The following is an 18,017-nucleotide window of genomic DNA, read 5'->3' as shown; positions in this document are numbered from 1 at the left end:
CACTTCTAATGACCACACACACCACCATTAGTGCTGCAAATTAATCACTAGACTTGTCATTAGCTTCAGGTGCTTACTATACATACATACTATATATATATTTATTTTTTTGTGAGAAGCAAATGTTAATTATTCATGATGACATGTGCTTTGGTCGTTGACAATAAATGATTTAGGGAAAGGCGTAAAAAATGCAAAAGCGTTAAATAAACAAAAAGCTAAAGCTACAGTCAATGCACGCAAATTAGAATTATAATAAAAATAATTTAAAAATGTGTAATTCAATGAGCAAACTAACACATATACAACAAATTGTAACTGAAAATATTACATTTGTCATTTTATAATTCAATAATCGTAAAACAATTCAAGAACTTATGCTGTCAATTGGCTACTAAATATTGTATAAATAAATTTAACTGCTAGCGCACAATCTTAATTGACGTAAGTCTACTGTACTTGCTTTTTGTTTATAAACTTTTATGAGCTAGCGGTCAAATACAACCACGATTAAAGCGATAGCTTTATCTGGATTTTAGACTATTTACAGTTCTCATTATAAACTGACTTGAGCTATGAATAAATTGTGAAATTTCAATTATAGCTAAGTTTGCAAGCAACAAATAGAAAACGTTTTAATACGTACAGAAATTTCACACAGTGAATGCGAATGCGACATGAAAAATTAATCAAGTTGTTTTCAATTGAGTGCAAAATCACATCAGCAGCATAAAAAGTGTAAAGTGCCCCGTCTCCGTTACCGTAGCTATAACTCAATTTGAACAGCCCTGGTCAATGGCCGAGCATATATGAGGGTTGGTTTTCCAGCGTTTTTAACGTTCCCAACTACCTTGCCCAGCCACAAATGTCAACAGGCAGCAGCTTACTGCCCCCTCCTATATATATATATTGAGAGCTACGTATCGTTATTTTGGTATTTATGGCCAAACACTCACAGAAATTTACAACCAGCCAATAAAACGTCGTTGAAGACAGACTTTGACGAGAGCCGGACGTATAACATTTCAATTTCGAACTAAGAGCGCTTCATAAATTATTGAAAACGCTGGAAAATTTATGTTGAATTCCATTAGAGTTATGGCGTGAAAATTGCTTAAGCACTTTCAAATTGTTTCAAAACAAAATCAAAACCAATTGGAGCTGCAGTTAGTGGAGAGCGCATGGCCAGCTAATCAAGCTCAGTTTGCCGGAAATCTCAAATGTCTATTTAAGCTGTTGTGCTGTTGAAATATTAAAATAAAGCTGGCAAATTGTACAAGATTTCCACTTACAAAGCGAGACTTTCATTTCATTTGTTCTTGCTGCTTTCTTCTGCTTCTTCTTTAGCTACAGCTTGATTGCTTTCATTTTCCCCATTGTCCATTTCATGGCACGCAGCATTTGCATTTTTTATTTGCTACAACAATAACAGAGCAAGAACTTGACCTTTTTTTCCATTTTGGCCTGTAAGTGGCCTTCGGGGCAAATTTTGATTTTTGCGTAATTTTTCTTTGCTTCTCGCCCAGTCAAAATTCGTAGCTCAGCAATAAATAATGCAGAGCATACTCGGCAATTGCTTTAGCCTCAACCTCAATCACATCGACGCAGCTAAACGCATTTCCAGCCAACAAGGCAAATTGAAATAAAAAGAAACTCATTTGGATATATCCTGTGCTTCCCAAGCATTTTTCCCAAATGCATATTAAAATACGCACAACCCGCAGATTTCTGTGCACCGTTTGCTGGCCAAATAAATGGCAGGCTGTAAAAATAAACGACTAACGAATGGCAGGACAATAAAAAAAAAAAAAAAAGCAAGCAGCCAACTCCACAACTTACGACATTTGCGAAGCGAACGTGAAAACGGCCTTAATACACCAAAGCAAAGCAGCAGCAGCAGCAAAGATTGTGTGGGGTTGGGGCTGGAACACAGACATGTCATGTTCATGTTGACTAATGTTAAACGAGCGCAACTTGTCCTTGTTGATGTTGTTTATGAACCTGCGATCCCTTTTTCGCTCTCTCTATTCAAATCCCAGCGGCCTCAGACTCGAAGCGCGAAGCGAAAATTGAAGCGCGTGCCTACAAGTCAGACCTTCAAATTGATGGAAGTTGCAAAGCGGGCAGCGGGTGGGGTGGGGTGGTGTTGGGCGTGCCAGCCACCCCTTAGCTTGGTGTCAATTGTGTAATTGCCGAATGTTGTTTTCAAATATTTAATTGAAAGCATGCTTTGTAGTTGCCATTTACACATGCAGAGAGAGAGAGCGAAAGAGAGAGAGAGTGACTCGGCACTTCGTGGTTACACGCGTATCCTGTTACAAATCCTGTGACAATGTTGTTTTGCTTGCTGTTTAATATAATTGTTATCCGCTTTGCCAACAAACTCAAGAGGGTTGAGTTGAAGTTGTTTATTTGTTTGGCTGTTTATTGATAATCAGCAGCAGCAAGTGGAAATAGTTAACCAGCATAAGCTTTTAAAATAATAGCTACATATATTTAAATGTCGCTATCTGCATTAGATCAACTAATTTATTAAGCATTAGCAGCTAAAAAACAAGCACAAACGACAGCAGCAGACGCTGTAATTAATAAGTGCATGACTGCTGCTTTTATTAAATAAATATAATTATAATATAATTAAGTTGTTTATAAATTAAAGCAAAAATTCATTTTTAGAACTTTCAGTTAAATAGTTTATGCCTAAGCTCAACTAAACTAATAGACTTTCTATATACACAAACAGCGCTTAATAGTGTTTTAATATTGTTTAGTATTTATTTATATTAAAATTATTTCGCTCAGTACATGTTTAAGCCATGAAAGGCATAGAACTGTTTTTAATTTTGGCTTTGTTTTGCCAGTCATGCATTCTAGTAAGTGCCTGCTTTCAATTTGTTAACATATTTAATTAATTACTTTACATTTCTTTTAGATCAACGCGCTAATCAAGTTGCAATCACTAAAGTGTGCAAATATTATGCCAGACATGGGTGAAATCATCGAGTGCCGCATCAAAGCTTTTAATCGTACACGCAATATGCTCCATATTAATATAAAATTGTTAAACAGGTCAATAATGTAGGCAGCTAAGTCACTTTTTTAATGATCTAATAATTCTTTGTTGCAGTTGCAGCTTAAATTTCAGTTTGTAAAACGCGAACGTGGCGGCTGGCATCCATTGCTCTATGACATGACCTTTAATATATGTAGCTATTTTCTAAATCCTAGAAAATATGTTTTGCCCAACGTCATGTTTTTATACTACGTACAACAGTTCACCAATGTGAATCACAAATGTCCATATCTGGTAGCTTTAGTTAAGTTGTAGACTTAAACACTTGCTGATTGTGAATTTCTTTTAGGCCAATACAAATTTATATCTAAGGGATGCTTATATGGATGAAAACAATCTCATATCACGTTTTCCCATCGAGCATGGAGAGTATGGCCTACAGACAACGTTTTACGTTAACAAAATTCCGGCATTAAAAATAAACGGCTCTGTTATATATTCCAGATAATAGTGCAAAATAAAATCAAAACATTTTTATTTTAACTGCAACTTAAGTGTGGCAAAAAATAATTCCACACATATTTAAAAATTAAAACGTGCAAAGTCAAGCTCAAGCGACTGTCCTAGACTCTATAGATTGCGTTTCATATGTTTTGCCAACCAATAATCTATTTTTATATACACTGTGGCATCAGTCAACTAAATTTAAGACCCATTATGCCAACTTTTTGCATTTAAAGCAATTTTAATTTTTGTAATTATTGCAATATTTTTATTGCATATTAATAATATTTAAATGCAGTAATTTGGCTTAGTAGACACTCAAGCTATGAGAAGTCAGGAGCTGCTTTTAATTTTGTGCTTCATGTGTCGCTCATGGATTCAAGTACGTGCTCAGTTTAAATTTAGTATTACACTTAATATTTTGTACTTTAGACCAACGGTTTACTCAAGAATAAATCCATTAAGTGCACATTATTGGAGCCAAGCGTAGGCGAATTCACAGAGTGCCGTATTCAAGCGATCAATCGATCCCGCAATCTGGTCCATATCGATTTCAAATTACATAAGCAGGTTACTAAAGTAGGCAGCTTACCGATTTGCGTCTAATGTTCTATTTACACTCTTGCGTATTAGTTACAGATAAGACTTCAATTCGTAAGACGCGAACGTGGTGGCTGGCATCCATTTCTATACGACATAACTGTTGATATGTGTAAATTTTTTATGAATCCTAAAAAGTATCCCTTGCCCAATGCCATGTATAAGTTCTACCTGAAAGATTTTACAAACTTGAACCACAAATGTCCATATCTGGTATATAATTTGATCGAATGAATCAACTAAAATATATTTGAATTGTAAGTTTCTTTTAGGCCAATTCACATTTATATCTACGTGGATTTTATATGAGTGAAAATAGTCTCTTATCACGCTTTCCCGTCGATCATGGAGAGTATGGATTACAGACAACCTGGTACCCCAACAATGCTGAATCATTGCAAATAAATCATTCTATGATGTTTTCTTGATATACAAATAAAAGCTAAGATAATAAAGAAAATTTAAGGACTCCAGAGCAAAATAAATTAATTATTGCGCAATCATTAAACAAACCAAATCAAAACTTCCAAAGTTAAGCTTACCCCACTTGGTAAAACTCTGTATTTGTTAAGGATTAAAATTATAATTACCTTACAACTAACGAAAACTAAACTTTAAAGCTCTCTTTAATATAGGAAATGTAATATACTCACTTTAGCGTAACAGCGATTTAACATTGGTAATTACTCTAATAATTAATGTCGCGTATTTAAAAAATAAAAATAGTCAACATGCCTTAGTACAATATTTAGGAATGAGGCGCATAGAGCTGCTTTTTATTTTCGGCTTAATTTGTCAGTCATGGATCGCAGTATGTTCTTAAATTCAAATTGGCATTATAATTAATTTCTTTTTATAGACCAACAGCATGATCAAGCATAAGTCCTTAAGCTGTCAAATGCTCGTCTCAGGCATTGGTGAATTCAAAGATTGTCGCATTCAAGCGCTCAATCGTACACGCAACTTGTTGTTTTTGGAATTCAAATTACTTAAGCAGAAAAATAGTGTAAGCTACTAAAGTGTAATATATTTAATATATATAGAATTTTGTTCCTCAGTTGAAGCTGCGACTGCAGTTTGTAAAACGTGAACGTGGCGGCTGGCATCCATTTCTTTATGAATTGACTTATGACGGCTGCGAATTTTTCAAAAATCCTAGAAAGTATTACTTGGCTAATCTCATATATACACACTATGTAAAGCAGTTTACTAATGTCGATCACAAATATCCATATTTGGTAAGCAAATATGTCAAGTTAACTCGATTAAATTGTAAGTTTTCTTTAGGCTAATACAACTGTATATCTAAGGAATGGATATACGGATGAGCACAATCTCATATCACGCTTTCCCATAGAGCGTGGAGAGTATGGCCTACAGACCACCTGGTGTACCAACAGAATTTGTGGATTTTATATAAACGGTTCTATTGTATATTCATGATAAAAATATAAAGCTACCTGAATATTTTGTAATATCATATGCCAAATGCAGCGTCACTGCGTTTAAATTTTGATAATTAGTCTACTTATTAATGTCGCATGTTTTAAATATAAAAGTAGCCAATGTCGCTTAGTACAAGTTACAGCTATGAGGTGCATAGTGCTGCTTTTAATATTGTGTTTGATTTGTCAGTTATGTATACCAGTATGTGCCTATGTTAAACGTATTGTATCAGCTTAAATTTCTTTTTTTTATAGACTAAAAGCTTGATCAAGCATAAGTCGCTAAAGTGTGAAATGATCGTGTCTAGCATAGGCGAATTCACTGAGTGCCGTATTAAGGCGCTCAATCGAACCCGAAATCTGGCCTATGTGGAAGTCAAATTATATAGGCAGATAAACAATGTAGGTAGCTGTTTATAGTTAATATGTTTAGAATGTTGCATCTATACTTTAGATGCAGATAAGACTGCAGTTTGTAAAACGCGAACGTGGCGGCTGGCATCCATTTCTTTATGACATAACAATTGACGTATGCCAATATTTCAAAAATCCTAAGAAGTATATCATAGCCAATCTCATGTTTACACACTATGTAAAGCAGTTCACCAACGTTGACCACAAGTGTCCATATCTGGTAAGAAACTTAATTGAAACACACCAGTTAACTCAATTTAATTGTAAGTTTGCTTTAGGCTAATACAAATATCTATCTACGGGATGCATATACAGATGAAAATAATCTCATATCACGTTTTCCCATCGAGCATGGAGAGTATGGCCTACAGACTACTTGGTTTATTAACAAAATTTGCGGCGTGCAAATAAATGGTTCTATTCTATATTCTTAATAAAATATTATAAATAAATTCAATGCGAAATAATATTTTATTTTGTAATTAGTAAGCATTTTGTTGCGTATCAAGTGCTTTTAATTTAGAGCTGAACTCATCCGAAATGGCAATATTAATACCAATCAAGATACAATAAATGCGATTTTGAATTACAATTAAGTATAAAAAGTATATTAAATGTATCTAAAGTTAATTATTGCTTCAAGTGCTGTCTACAGTTTTGTATAGTTGTCAGTAGCAACTTCAGCGCTGGTCAACTCTGCTCATCCTTGGATCCCAACTGGTGTTAAAAGCTGCTTTCAATACAGTTTACGCAGCTCACACGGCACCTATATAGACGAGGAGCGTAATGGCTACACCACTCAAGTGGCACTCAACGGAGATGACAATGTCGATGCTGATGACACTGCCGATACCAATGGCGATGGCGCTGGCGCTGGCAGGATAACCAAGCGTAGCCTGGGAAAAAAACTGTGAAGCGAGCAGTCGTCGGGGCAATTCGAATTGCATTTTAATGCAATTACATTGGCAAACGGCGGGGTTACGGTAGAGCAACCACTACATTTGCCCATTTGACACCCCCGAAGGCCCACTTGACACTGACAATAAACAGCAGGACTTGCTGCTGCTGTGCATGCTGCTGCACTGTTGAAATATGTCCTGCGTCCTTAAAATCACTTGTATATTTGCCAGCAACAGTCAGTGCCAGCAGCACACCCACTCTCACTCCCAGTGCTTGCGCCTGCTATAGCAGATTAAAAGATATAAATTCATATTCCCCAAGCACCCGGACCGTATGCCTATGCGTGTGCGTAGTCCCGTGACTGCGACTGTGTGTCTATCCTTCTGCTCACCCTCCCCGAGGATCGATTAGCTTGTTAGGAATTCAATTCGAAAACGCAGCGCTTTTTTTCGTTTTTGCATTTTCCCGTGACTTTGTCATATATCTTTTTTATGAAGGGATGAATTGCTTGAATGATGAGCTGGCGTTATGTTCTGGCAGCACGTTTGATTTGATAGCAGGCCAACGCTCGTCGTCTCGACTAAACATTTACGATCTAACAGGTGCAGTCAGTCAACTATTGCTGCAACCACTCAAAGTAATTAACTGCAAGATGCTGCGAGACGCTCATCAACCTCGCCCTTGTGTCCTGTATTTCCTCCCAGTAGTAGCATATTAAACGGTTGCTGTGTTTCATCAGCCGGCATGGAAACGTGCCTACAACGTTTTCGCATCAAAACGCACAACGTTTGTCATAAATGCGCAATGATTTCAGCCAATCGTAGTCTAATTTGATTACGGGTCTTGTTTTATGAATATTGAATGAACTCTTGGCATAAAATATACGCACATTCATCTACTTATTGCCCCCTTAAGTAACTAGACGTTTCGAATTTATTGTAATAATAGTATCTTATTGATTTTCAACCCGTTTTGATTTGATGCTTCGCATAATCGTCAACTTTTATATTCACATAATAGAGCTCAGTGCTTGCCTTGCCCTGTTTTTTGATTGATTGTTAGTACATGCCAACTAATAATTTATTATCATTTAAAAGAAAACTGACTAGAAGCTGCATAGCAAAAATGATTTATTAAAGTAGCTGCTATAAATGCATAAATATAAAAAGAAGTATGTATTCTTACATATATACATTATTCAAATGAATAGACAGTACAATAAGCGCCTTGCGTTTGCAAAAATAAAACTTCGCCATGAAATATTTACATTTAAATTTGAGGACTGTTTTGCGCCAATAATCGATTTTGCTATCGTAATCGAGCAAAGGCACACAAGTCGTGCTGAAAACAACACACAATGGTTGCTGAATTGGCTAAAGCCTTTTAACGTTTTCTGTCTTGGCTAACTTTTAACATTAACAGCGCTAAGAGATATAAACATTGCTGAATTCACAACATGCAATTGAGCCGTTACGTTTACTGGAATGCTTAAAGTTGAAAGTATAGTTAACTTATAAAAAGTAATGTACAAGACTAAGAGTTGTTCATGGTTATTATTTATTATTTTATTAATCTTTTCATGCAAATCATTCGTAACAGCTAAATGCTTGCCTTAAAATAAAATAAAAATAAACATAAATACTTTAATCGAAAATGCACTCAATATTTATTAAATATTTTTTTTAAATTTTTGTAGCAATTTTTGCTAATAACAATATATGTATGTATGTATTTAATGTATTAACGCTGTGTGTTGTGTTCATGTGAATTTAATGCTTGTTATAATCATTAGGATCAATAGCATCACTTCCAGAGGTATTAAGCGCCTCAAAGATTTCATTTGATTGACGATTTGGGCTGGTGAATAAGTTATTATCATTGTGATTGCTGTTGGCAACAATTCTACTGCGTATTTTCATATCCCGTAGCTCTGAGTCACGCTCCGGCTCCGGTCTGGAAAATCCATTGCCAGGAGCGTGATGTAAAAAGTGCTGCAGCTGCATCAAGCAGCTAAATAAAATAATAGTTGTAGATTTTTACAATGAATTGTTGTCTCAAATATTTACCGTTCCATTCTACGATCAATGGGGCTATCCTGAAAGTCATAGAGATCCGCCAGTCCTACATTATGACCATTATTCAAAGGCGTTGCCGTTAGAGATGAAGCACGCTTGCCATTAGTCCAGCCTCTGGAGTATTGAAACGTCTGTCCCATGCAGACCATCGACAAGGTGAAGAAGAAAAGTGGCAGCAACAGTAGACGGAACATTTTGTTTAAAATGTTTTATAAACTTCAGAGTTGCAGGACTGCACAAACTTTTGGCCAACTACACACAACCTGGCCGTAGCAACATCTGAGCCTTTGCTGCTGCCAGCAGCAGCTTTTATACCACAAGGAGCAACGACCAATTTCACTAAAACCCCAGCCATAAAAGACGCAGTGAAGCGAGGCGAGTCAACAAGTGCTGCAGACACACATGCAGATTAACTGAGATTATTAGTTGCCAATTGTTTTGCTGCCTTGCCAAGGGTAGCATTTAACAGCCACACGCCACGCCCACCACACAGCCTGGCTGATCAAATAGAAAGCATTTGTTGATTGGAAAATTGCCACTTGCCAGACCAGACCCGGAGCTAAGGAGTGGGTGGACTTTACGAAGTTTTGCTGAAAGGGTTACACTATCTATTGAAATAATCAAATCAATGTGCTGCCTACGGATTAGAGTATGTTTTATATTTAGCAACAAATTAAAGCTTGACCTTTCCCTAATGCATCAGGTACACAGGTTAAGTATGCACAGAGTAGATAAATGTATATATAATATTAATTAAATTAAAGACTAGTAATCTCGGTGCCAAGATTTGTTTGTCCATTCGTTTCGTTCTTTTGTGCCAGCTCCACAGCATTTTGTTTATTCAAACGACGACGCATCAAGAAAAAGCATAAACTAAAAATAAACAACAAGTTAATTTGGCTTAGCTGTTAAAATTGTGCAACTTACATAAAAACTAGCACATTAGGCACATAAAAGATTTCGCCAAACAAAAAGAAAGCACCCGGAAAATTGTCAACAGTGCTCTTATAAATTTCACTATAAATTGGCGGAAATATAAACTGGCCAATAGGTTCGCTTATGCCGAATATGGAATACATTTTGCCTGCAAGTGCAGAGAATAAATTAGCAACATATTAAATTAATGAATCTGTTACATACTTAGCTCGTCGCCAGCTACAATGCTGGAGCCAATTGTTTTAATGGCTATGACACGCAAGCTGACAAACATATCAACTACACTGGCAAGATAAAAGGATGTAGTGGTATTAGCTAGTGACTGTAAATTAAAAAATAAATTAAGCCATTGACTAAAGACTCTAAATAAGCTTATAAACTTACATATAAAACACGAGAGCAGACAATACACAGAGCAGAGAGCACGCCAATTATAGAGTCGGGACAATTGAACATTTTACTTAGTATAGCGGTGCCTATGAAGGTGCCCACAAGTGCTGCACCACCCGATATAGTTGAAAATATGCTATAGTCGTTGCCATTCCAGTTGAGTTTCTTCAATGTAAAGCGATACCAATAGTCGTTTTCACCCGACGCTGGGCCCAAAGTCAAAAAGTAAGCCAACAGCAGCAGAATCAACAACATGCGTCCGTTATTCTCGCGCTTAACTAACGGGAATCTAATGCAGTCCAGCACTAGCGTGGGATCAAATAGCTCCTTGAGCAGCGAACGCTTTTTGGGCACAGGCGGTGGCTCGAATTTTGGTGGCTCCAGCTGTGGCGTTAATTGGAAATTAACATTCTTGTTTACAGGCAGCTCATCCAAAGTTGTAGTTTCATAGGCCATATTATCAGCTGCATGACTAGCTAACTGAGTATTATTTCCATTGGCTTCTGTGCTGCTAGTCGTAGACTCTGGTTTGATTTCTTTTATGAAGAAAATAATGTACAGCACGGCGATTATTTGAAAAGCAATAGCCATAGCAAAAGATACTGCAAGTGATAGAGATTGTCAATAAGCGTTGTTTAAGCTGAACTGATTTTGAACTTACATGTATAGCCCAGAGTTTTGAAGAGCACACCACTTACAGCTCCTAGAAAGGGAGCGCCAGTTACAAACATAGCAAAGATGCCAAAACGAAATACACGATCCTTTTCAGGTGTAGATATTGTCATATAGCTGTAAATGGCCATTAAGCAGAAGGTCAGACCACCACAAAGCGAAGGCACTATGACCTCCAGATACATGCCAAACTCCATGGGTAATTGTTCAAAAAATATTGCAGAAATGAACAAGCCTGCAAAATATAAAGTTAATGCTAATAATGCGTCTTTGACTTTGACTTGCTACTTACAGGTAAAAGATAGCCCCTCACCCACAATTGGGAGTATCATACATGGCTTACGCTTGTTGTATCTGTCCGACCAGCCTCCGGCGAAGAGCAGCACAATCAATGGGAAAATGGCAGCTAAAGAGAATGATATGTAAATTACTTATGTACATCATCAATCAAAATGATGGCAATTACACAAAGAATTTAAATTCAGCACTTGACACATTTGCATGTCAGCAATTTTATTTTAGCACTCTGAGCATTAAATATTAGCTAAATTTATTCCACCATTAAATAATAAAGAAAGCATTGCACATGGCACATGCATTAAGCTGTAATAAAAATAGTTATGGTTGACTTGAATTGAACTCTGGGTAGATGCAGCGCGGCGAGTCTCAATTGATATTTTATTGACATCTACAAATACCATTGTCATTGTCTAATCATAATATACGAATTGTTATGGCAATGCGAACTTAAAGGTCGATTAATAACCAAAATAAAAATAATCAACTATGTAACCGAACCGGTTTGCAAGCTACTAATACTAAAGTTAGCATTAACTTAATCGGCAGTCAAACACACATTATAGCCAAGAATGTTGGGAATGAGAAAGACACGAGCAAAGACAAAGCTAATTTAAGACACAAAAGTATTCAATTAAATGTTCTAACCGCCAACAAAAAAAAGAAAAAACTGGCAATAAATTCGACTAATTATAAATCATGTTGGGACTCCCAAATCTACGTATGAAAACCTGAAGCTCAGGTGTTAGAACTGGTTGCACTTGAAGCATGAGACTTTGCATTTGAATAATTAAATTCATAAAGGTTAAGAATTCCAAAGTTATAAAAATTATTTACCGATGGGTGCACGTTTGCCTGAAACATCTGCGCTAAGAATTTGCGCCTCCACTTCCGCTTTGCACACCGTGTAATTAAATCCAGGAGATGAGATGCCCAAGCCGAACTGATCCGCTGTCGCACCCTGCGTTGTATTCTCAAACGAGAAGTCGTCGCATTCGATGCCCAGCTCCGATTTATCCAACATTGTCATGCAAACTTCTTTATTGTAACCAAGATTAACACGACACGCCTTTTCTAACGGAAAATTAGCCATGGCCACTTGGTTGAACACCGAGGCCATAAAGTAGAAAAAGAAGAAAGGTTCTATCACCAGATATTTGCGATAGGCTATTATCTTTTGAAAATAATTCAATTGGGGCTCCTCTGCAGGCGCCGCAGCAGCCTCAGCTCTGTTTGCCTTTGCCATTTTTAGGAATGTTATTTATTTTTTTTATATTGTGTTCTAAGCAGTTATTCTACATCGTAGTCGACACAACGCGCCAAGTTAAGCTCTAACAATAAACTGAGCAGCCTAGACCGAGCATCAGCATCAGCTCGATACGCACAACAAACTTGTTTATTAATTGCCATATATTTTTTTATTTGTTGTTTGTTTGGTTTGACAGCTGCTGAATTTTGTCTCTGCGCCCATCGGAGAAATTTGCATACACACATATGTATGCTCAACACGTACGCTCCCTATTCAGTCATGTGGAAAGAGCATCGATCATACAAATTAAGTGTATATTATATGTGGTCATTGGGAACATCGTGTGGCTAAGTCAATAGCAATATAGTGGCATAGGTTAATCAGTGCTAATCTATCAAACATCAAACTTACAACGTATACTTATTTTATTTCTCTGACTAATTGATTCACACAATATTGTGAAATGGTGAGACCGTGGCCAATGATAAAAGAATTTTTGTTGTTACGCTCTTCGTCTCGCTACGTTCAGTTCTGTATGTAAACATTCTAGTTAGCGGTGTAATAACATCAAGGACTAGTAATCTTAGTGCCAGCTTTCAATTGTAATAACTAAATTAAATTCCATGTTTATAAAAAGCACGTGTGATAAATAAAGGAGATTGTGTATCTGAGACAAATGGATACAATTAAGCTTTCAATTTCTTATCAAAAATCACAGGCGTTGCCCAATTTGGCTTTAACACCGGCTACTTGCAAATTAAGCAATTAATTTAACGTGACATGGATAAATCGGTGCTAATCTATCACACATACTTTGCAATTACAATTTACTAATGTGTTCATTTATAATTATATATATTTATAACTAATTTGTTTACACAATTGTGGGAAATATTTCGACTTTTACTCCGTCCATCTGTGAGTGCAGTTTTGATTCGTGCACACATAATAAAGTCGCATTTCCTCTTCGGCACGTCTTGTCTGCGCCTGGAAGAACACAGCCTCGCGATGGGAACACTTTGGACATGCATGGTCCTCGGTGCGAGGCAGCGTGGGATCGGATATTACATCCGGCACTATATGCGTAAGTTCGTCAATCTCGTGCATAATTTTGTTTACATAAATGCAGTTGGAGTCAGCCTCCTGCTTGTAATCACAATTCCGGCATGCATACATTAGTATTTTATTGTCCTTGTCCTCCTTGGGGTACAGCATGTTGTTGCACTCTTGGCAGAAACGAATACCAACAAAGCCGGGTCCTTCCGTGTGCGTAGTATCAAACAATCCAGCCATAGCAACTGCATATAAAATGTATTTAACAAAATATAGCAATTTTCAATATTCCTTTTACCTCTTTTATAAATAAAATTCACAAAACACAAATGTAAATATTCGCAGCAAAACACAAGCTGTTTTATGTTGGATGACAGTGTGTTTGTCATGAGGAGTTGCTTTTCGATAGGTTTTGACGATCATGAGCTCAATGCTACCTTAAATATCAATTGGCTGGTCACATTTTTCAAAACAGCTGATTGGTTTGTGACGCTCAATTCTTGTGTGCGAAGCAAGCGAGTGTATTGGAATTTGTAAGTAATATTTATAAAAGAAATCAAAGTGAGTTATATTTAAGTGTGAGAAAATAGCAGGAAAGAGCGTGTAACATTTTATTTGGCTGCAGTGATCAAACTCCAAAGTCGTCGTCGAATTACTATCTCTCTCGCTTCTTTGTTGCCGTCGACGACTTACTTTCTTTGACGAAAGTTTCACAGTTAAGTGGAGATACTAGTATTGAAATTGTTGTAGGAAATGTGGAAAACAGTTTTGAAAAGCTGCAAACTGTTGTTTTGAATACCAACAAGCCGGCAACAGATATATTGATTATTGAAAAGTATGCAACAATTTTAAAATTATATTAGAAATACAGATTTTCAACCCTAAATATTTTTTTTCTCGCTGCTACGGTCACTTGTTGAGCATATGTATATGCGTCTCGCTCTTTCTTTGTCGATCGCCGCCATTTTGATGCTTCTTCTAGGCGTTGCTGACGCTGGCAAAGTGATCAATTTAAATAAATCACAAGCCTAAAAGTAGACAATTTAACCAACGCCTCTGATCCTTGTCCCATTTATTATATCAACAGAGTCCTGCTGCCTGGCCGCAACACAATCAAGCAACAATGAGCGCCACTAAGGAGGCCAAAAAAACAGACGCCGCCGAGGCAGGTTCTGGGCCTAGTGAAAATGGCGAAGCCATTATAAGAATTGTTGATGTCACGCCAGCCAAAGAGAAACGTACAGGTGTGCGCGTCAAGCTTCTGAACGAGATGTGTGCGACGCCGAAAGGGAAAGCCTCGCCAAAGTCGGAGAAGCGCGTGAAAATACTCAACAACACTGAATCTACAAAGAGCCCCAAGCGCACTGCCACGAAAACAATTAGTCCAGCAGGCAGTGCTGTTAAGATATTAAATGATAAGCGTACAGTGTCCACCACCGCAAAAGTGTCGACAACCAAGCTCAAGCCGTCACCCAATAAGAAGAAGAAAATGGATCACTATGTGCTGCAGGCAATAAAAAGCGAGGGCAGCAAGGCAGACAGCAACACAACCACTGTGACTGTGGATGACGATGATACCATTGATTTTATTATAACTGAGAATGATGAAATTGAAATTGTACCAGAGAAAGCTACAGATGATGAGTTTGTGGTCTCCGGCGTAGATGAGGAAAGTGATGAGGAGGAAGATGATGACAACAGTGTGACCTTGGATAAAGTGAAGGCAAACAAAACTGCTGGTGGGCTCACCAATGATATTAAGGAGATTGTGGAGCACGTATGTGGCAAGTGTTACAAGACATTCCGACGTGTCAAGAGTCTAAAAAAGCATTTGGAGTTCTGTCGCTACGACAGTGGCTATCATCTACGCAAGGCGGATATGTTAAAAAACCTGGAGAAGATCGAAAAAGATGCAGTTGTAATGGAGAAAAAAGACATTTGCTTTTGCTGCAGCGAAAGTTACGACACTTTTCATGTAACTATATTTAGTGATATATGTTTAAGCAAATTTAATTTAATTTTGTTACTTACAGTTGGGTCACATCAATTGCCCGGATTGTCCCAAGTCGTTCAAGACACAAACAAGCTATGAACGTCATATATTTATAACTCACTCCGAGTTCAATGACTATCCTTGCTCCATATGCAATGCAAAGCTGCGCAGTGGAGCGCTACTGAAACTACATGAGGAGCAGCATCAGTCACGTGGCAAACCATTTGCCTGCAAGATCTGTGGCAAGGACTTTACGCGCTCCTATCACTTGAAGCGCCATCAGAAGTACTCCTCGTGCTCGGCCAATGAGAATGACACCATGAGCTGCAAGGTGTGCGATCGCGTCTTTTATCGCCTGGACAATCTACGCGCTCATCTAAAGCAGCATCTGGGCACGCAGGTGGTAAAGAAGCCTGAGTACATGTGCCATGTTTGCAAGAACTGTTTTTACAGTTTATCCACGCTCAAGTAAGTAGAGCTCTGGGTTTAATTTAAACAGCTGCTAACTTTAATTTATACCTAAAGCATTCATATACGCACACACACTGGCGAGAAGCCTTTCGATTGTGATTTGTGTGAGAAAAAGTTTTCTGCCTTGGTGGCTCTCAAGAAGCATCGACGCTATCATACGGGTGAAAAGCCCTACACCTGCACAGTTGTAAGTATTATATACTATAGCAATGCTTTTACTATTGTTTAACGTTGCTCAATGCGTTTTGCAGTGCAGTCAATCCTTTGCCGTTAAGGAGGTGCTGAATCGCCACATGAAACGTCATACAGGCGAGCGTCCACACAAGTGCAACGAATGCGGCAAGAGCTTTATACAGGCCACACAGCTGCGCACGCATTCCAAGACACATCTGCGCCCTCATGCCTGCGATCAATGCACGCAAAAGTTCAAAACTGAGAAACAGTAAGTTTAATCAGATATCCAACAAGCTTTAACTAAACTGCTTTGTTTTGTTCACAGACTGGAGCGCCATACCAAGGAGCACTCTCGCCTTAAGCGTCCCTCATTTGGCTGCACCGATTGCACACGCAGTTTCCGCACAGCTGCGCTACTTAAGGAGCATGTGGATGCTGGCGATCATTCGCGTAAGTGTTGCGCCTATACTCAGTCTCCATTTATGCTTTAAACTCTTGTTTCTACAGCTGTAAAACCAACACGCACTAAGCGTCCTGCCAAGGTTATCGAGCGCACAGATTGCGCCATTTGCGACAAGAACTTTGACAGCAGCGAAACATTGCGTAAACACATACGCAATGTGCATGAATGCGATCCGGATGATATATTCGGCACTGAGCCGGCAAGCAAGCGCAAGGCCAAGAAAGCAAAGGATGTTGAAGAGGAGCTCGAACCGGAGGATACCGCCAATACATCAGCGGGCTCGCTGATTTCTAGTAAGACAGACAATAATGGCGTTGTAGTGCGTGAGTTCTTGGTGGATGAGGGCGATGGCAGTGCCCAAACCATCTTGCTGGAGAACGAAGTGTATACAATTTTGCCCTTGGAGGGTGAAAGTAATAGCGAAGCACCTGCTGCGGCAACAGCTACAAAGAGCAAACCAGTGAAGCCAGAGTCCAAGGAGAAGCAGGAACAAGTGACGTCGCCAGTGGTTAAGAAAGAGCAGCGCAAATCTTTAGCTGCCAGCTTGGCAGCTGCCATTGCAGACAATCTGGAGGAGCCATCGAGCGATGATGAGTTTAGCGGCGAGGTGCTTACCGAAGAGGACATCAAGCTGAAGGAGAATGTGGCCAAGCTTATTGACATGCTGGTCGATCCGCAAACACTGAAGAAATACAACTGGCCAAACAGCTCCGAGGAGACGGTGCTCTGCAAGGTTATTGAAAACTGTGGCCACGATCTGGCCAAGGGAGCCGAAAACTACGCTGAACTGGGCTACGGCAGCCGCATGCGTGAATATTGCAAACTGCTCTTCACCGTGGTCATACACAACGATTCAATCAAGTCGCTGCTCAACAATTTCCCCATTGACGATGTTATTGAGTACGTGCTGGGCGACGAGGACGCCGATGGCGAGGAGGCCAATGAGAAAAACCTGTCAGACAACGATATTTCAGCGGATGCAAATGAAGAAGCAGAGGCCGTTGAAGCTTAAATCGAAACCTTTTTTGAACTTTATACATTTTGTACATATGTGAAGGGTATTCACTATGATTCAGACAAACTTTATACCTATATGAACTTTAAATCTTTTGCGTTTTTTACATTATTTGTACGGTAGATCAACGTGAATACCTAAAGCTTAGTTTTATATGCATTTTGGTTTCGGATCGAACACTAAGTGACCTTTCAACTCTATTATATACCACCCATTGAATTGTTAACGTAATAAATTTTAATTAAATATGCATTTGAAACAATTTAAAGTTTAATTGTTGCAAAGCCAAAACATATTTTTGATAAAAGATACTAATGTTCTTATATATATACACTTTTTGAAACAAATACATT

At 38.2% G+C, this 18,017-nt stretch overlaps 4 protein-coding genes across 4 annotated transcripts; 1 reads left to right on the top strand and 3 right to left on the bottom strand.

Moving 5' to 3' along the window:
• Positions 1 to 8,585: 8,585 nt before the first annotated feature.
• On the bottom strand, positions 8,586 to 9,214 carry LOC108602649 (pro-corazonin). Its single transcript, XM_017990795.1, has 2 exons — positions 8,943 to 9,214; positions 8,586 to 8,886 (listed from the first exon to the last, which is right to left on the bottom strand). Exons 1-2 carry the CDS (start codon positions 9,143 to 9,145, stop codon positions 8,646 to 8,648), a joined length of 444 nt encoding a protein of 147 aa, XP_017846284.1. The 5' UTR covers positions 9,146 to 9,214; the 3' UTR covers positions 8,586 to 8,645.
• A 383-nt stretch (positions 9,215 to 9,597) lies between these two features.
• Positions 9,598 to 12,589, bottom strand: LOC108602089. Its single transcript, XM_017990113.1, has 7 exons — positions 12,084 to 12,589; positions 11,242 to 11,355; positions 10,939 to 11,184; positions 10,272 to 10,879; positions 10,092 to 10,209; positions 9,879 to 10,035; positions 9,598 to 9,824 (listed from the first exon to the last, which is right to left on the bottom strand). The coding sequence occupies exons 1-7, from the start codon at positions 12,490 to 12,492 to the stop codon at positions 9,710 to 9,712; spliced, it is 1,767 nt and encodes a 588-aa protein (XP_017845602.1). The 5' UTR covers positions 12,493 to 12,589; the 3' UTR covers positions 9,598 to 9,709.
• Positions 12,590 to 13,369: 780 nt separating this feature from the next.
• On the bottom strand, positions 13,370 to 13,914 carry LOC108602596 (DNA-directed RNA polymerase II subunit RPB9). The gene is made up of 2 exons (XM_017990733.1): positions 13,847 to 13,914; positions 13,370 to 13,793 (listed from the first exon to the last, which is right to left on the bottom strand). Exon 2 carries the CDS (start codon positions 13,786 to 13,788, stop codon positions 13,399 to 13,401), a length of 390 nt encoding a protein of 129 aa, XP_017846222.1. The 5' UTR covers positions 13,789 to 13,793; positions 13,847 to 13,914; the 3' UTR covers positions 13,370 to 13,398.
• A 114-nt stretch (positions 13,915 to 14,028) lies between these two features.
• Positions 14,029 to 17,901, top strand: LOC108604753 (protein suppressor of hairy wing). The gene is made up of 7 exons (XM_017994341.2): positions 14,029 to 14,081; positions 14,636 to 15,523; positions 15,582 to 16,009; positions 16,067 to 16,199; positions 16,264 to 16,454; positions 16,512 to 16,636; positions 16,694 to 17,901. Exons 2-7 carry the CDS (start codon positions 14,672 to 14,674, stop codon positions 17,659 to 17,661), a joined length of 2,697 nt encoding a protein of 898 aa, XP_017849830.1. The 5' UTR covers positions 14,029 to 14,081; positions 14,636 to 14,671; the 3' UTR covers positions 17,662 to 17,901.
• The last annotated feature ends 116 nt before the right edge of the window (positions 17,902 to 18,017 follow it).

Source organism: Drosophila busckii, chromosome 3R, assembly GCF_011750605.1.
Source record: "Drosophila busckii strain San Diego stock center, stock number 13000-0081.31 chromosome 3R, ASM1175060v1, whole genome shotgun sequence".
In the NCBI taxonomy this organism is placed as follows: Eukaryota; Metazoa; Arthropoda; class Insecta; order Diptera; family Drosophilidae; genus Drosophila; species Drosophila busckii.
This window is presented reverse-complemented; position numbering and strand designations above follow the sequence as displayed.

Coding starts and splice junctions, on each gene's coding strand:
- LOC108602089 (XM_017990113.1), bottom strand. CDS start 12,492: ATGGCAAAGGCAAACAGAGCTGAGGCTGCTGCGGCGCCTGCAGAGGAG. Junction 11,356..12,083: donor AGGCAAACGTGCACCCATCG/GTAAATAATTTT, acceptor CATTCTCTTTAG/CTGCCATTTTCCCATTGATT. Junction 10,036..10,091: donor TGTAGCTGGCGACGAGCTAA/GTATGTAACAGA, acceptor CTGCACTTGCAG/GCAAAATGTATTCCATATTC.
- LOC108602596 (XM_017990733.1), bottom strand. CDS start 13,788: ATGGCTGGATTGTTTGATACTACGCACACGGAAGGACCCGGCTTTGTT.
- LOC108604753 (XM_017994341.2), top strand. CDS start 14,672: ATGAGCGCCACTAAGGAGGCCAAAAAAACAGACGCCGCCGAGGCAGGT. Junction 16,455..16,511: donor AAGTTCAAAACTGAGAAACA/GTAAGTTTAATC, acceptor TTTTGTTCACAG/ACTGGAGCGCCATACCAAGG. Junction 16,637..16,693: donor GGATGCTGGCGATCATTCGC/GTAAGTGTTGCG, acceptor TTGTTTCTACAG/CTGTAAAACCAACACGCACT.
- LOC108602649 (XM_017990795.1), bottom strand. CDS start 9,145: ATGTTCCGTCTACTGTTGCTGCCACTTTTCTTCTTCACCTTGTCGATG. Junction 8,887..8,942: donor ATTGATCGTAGAATGGAACG/GTAAATATTTGA, acceptor TATTTTATTTAG/CTGCTTGATGCAGCTGCAGC.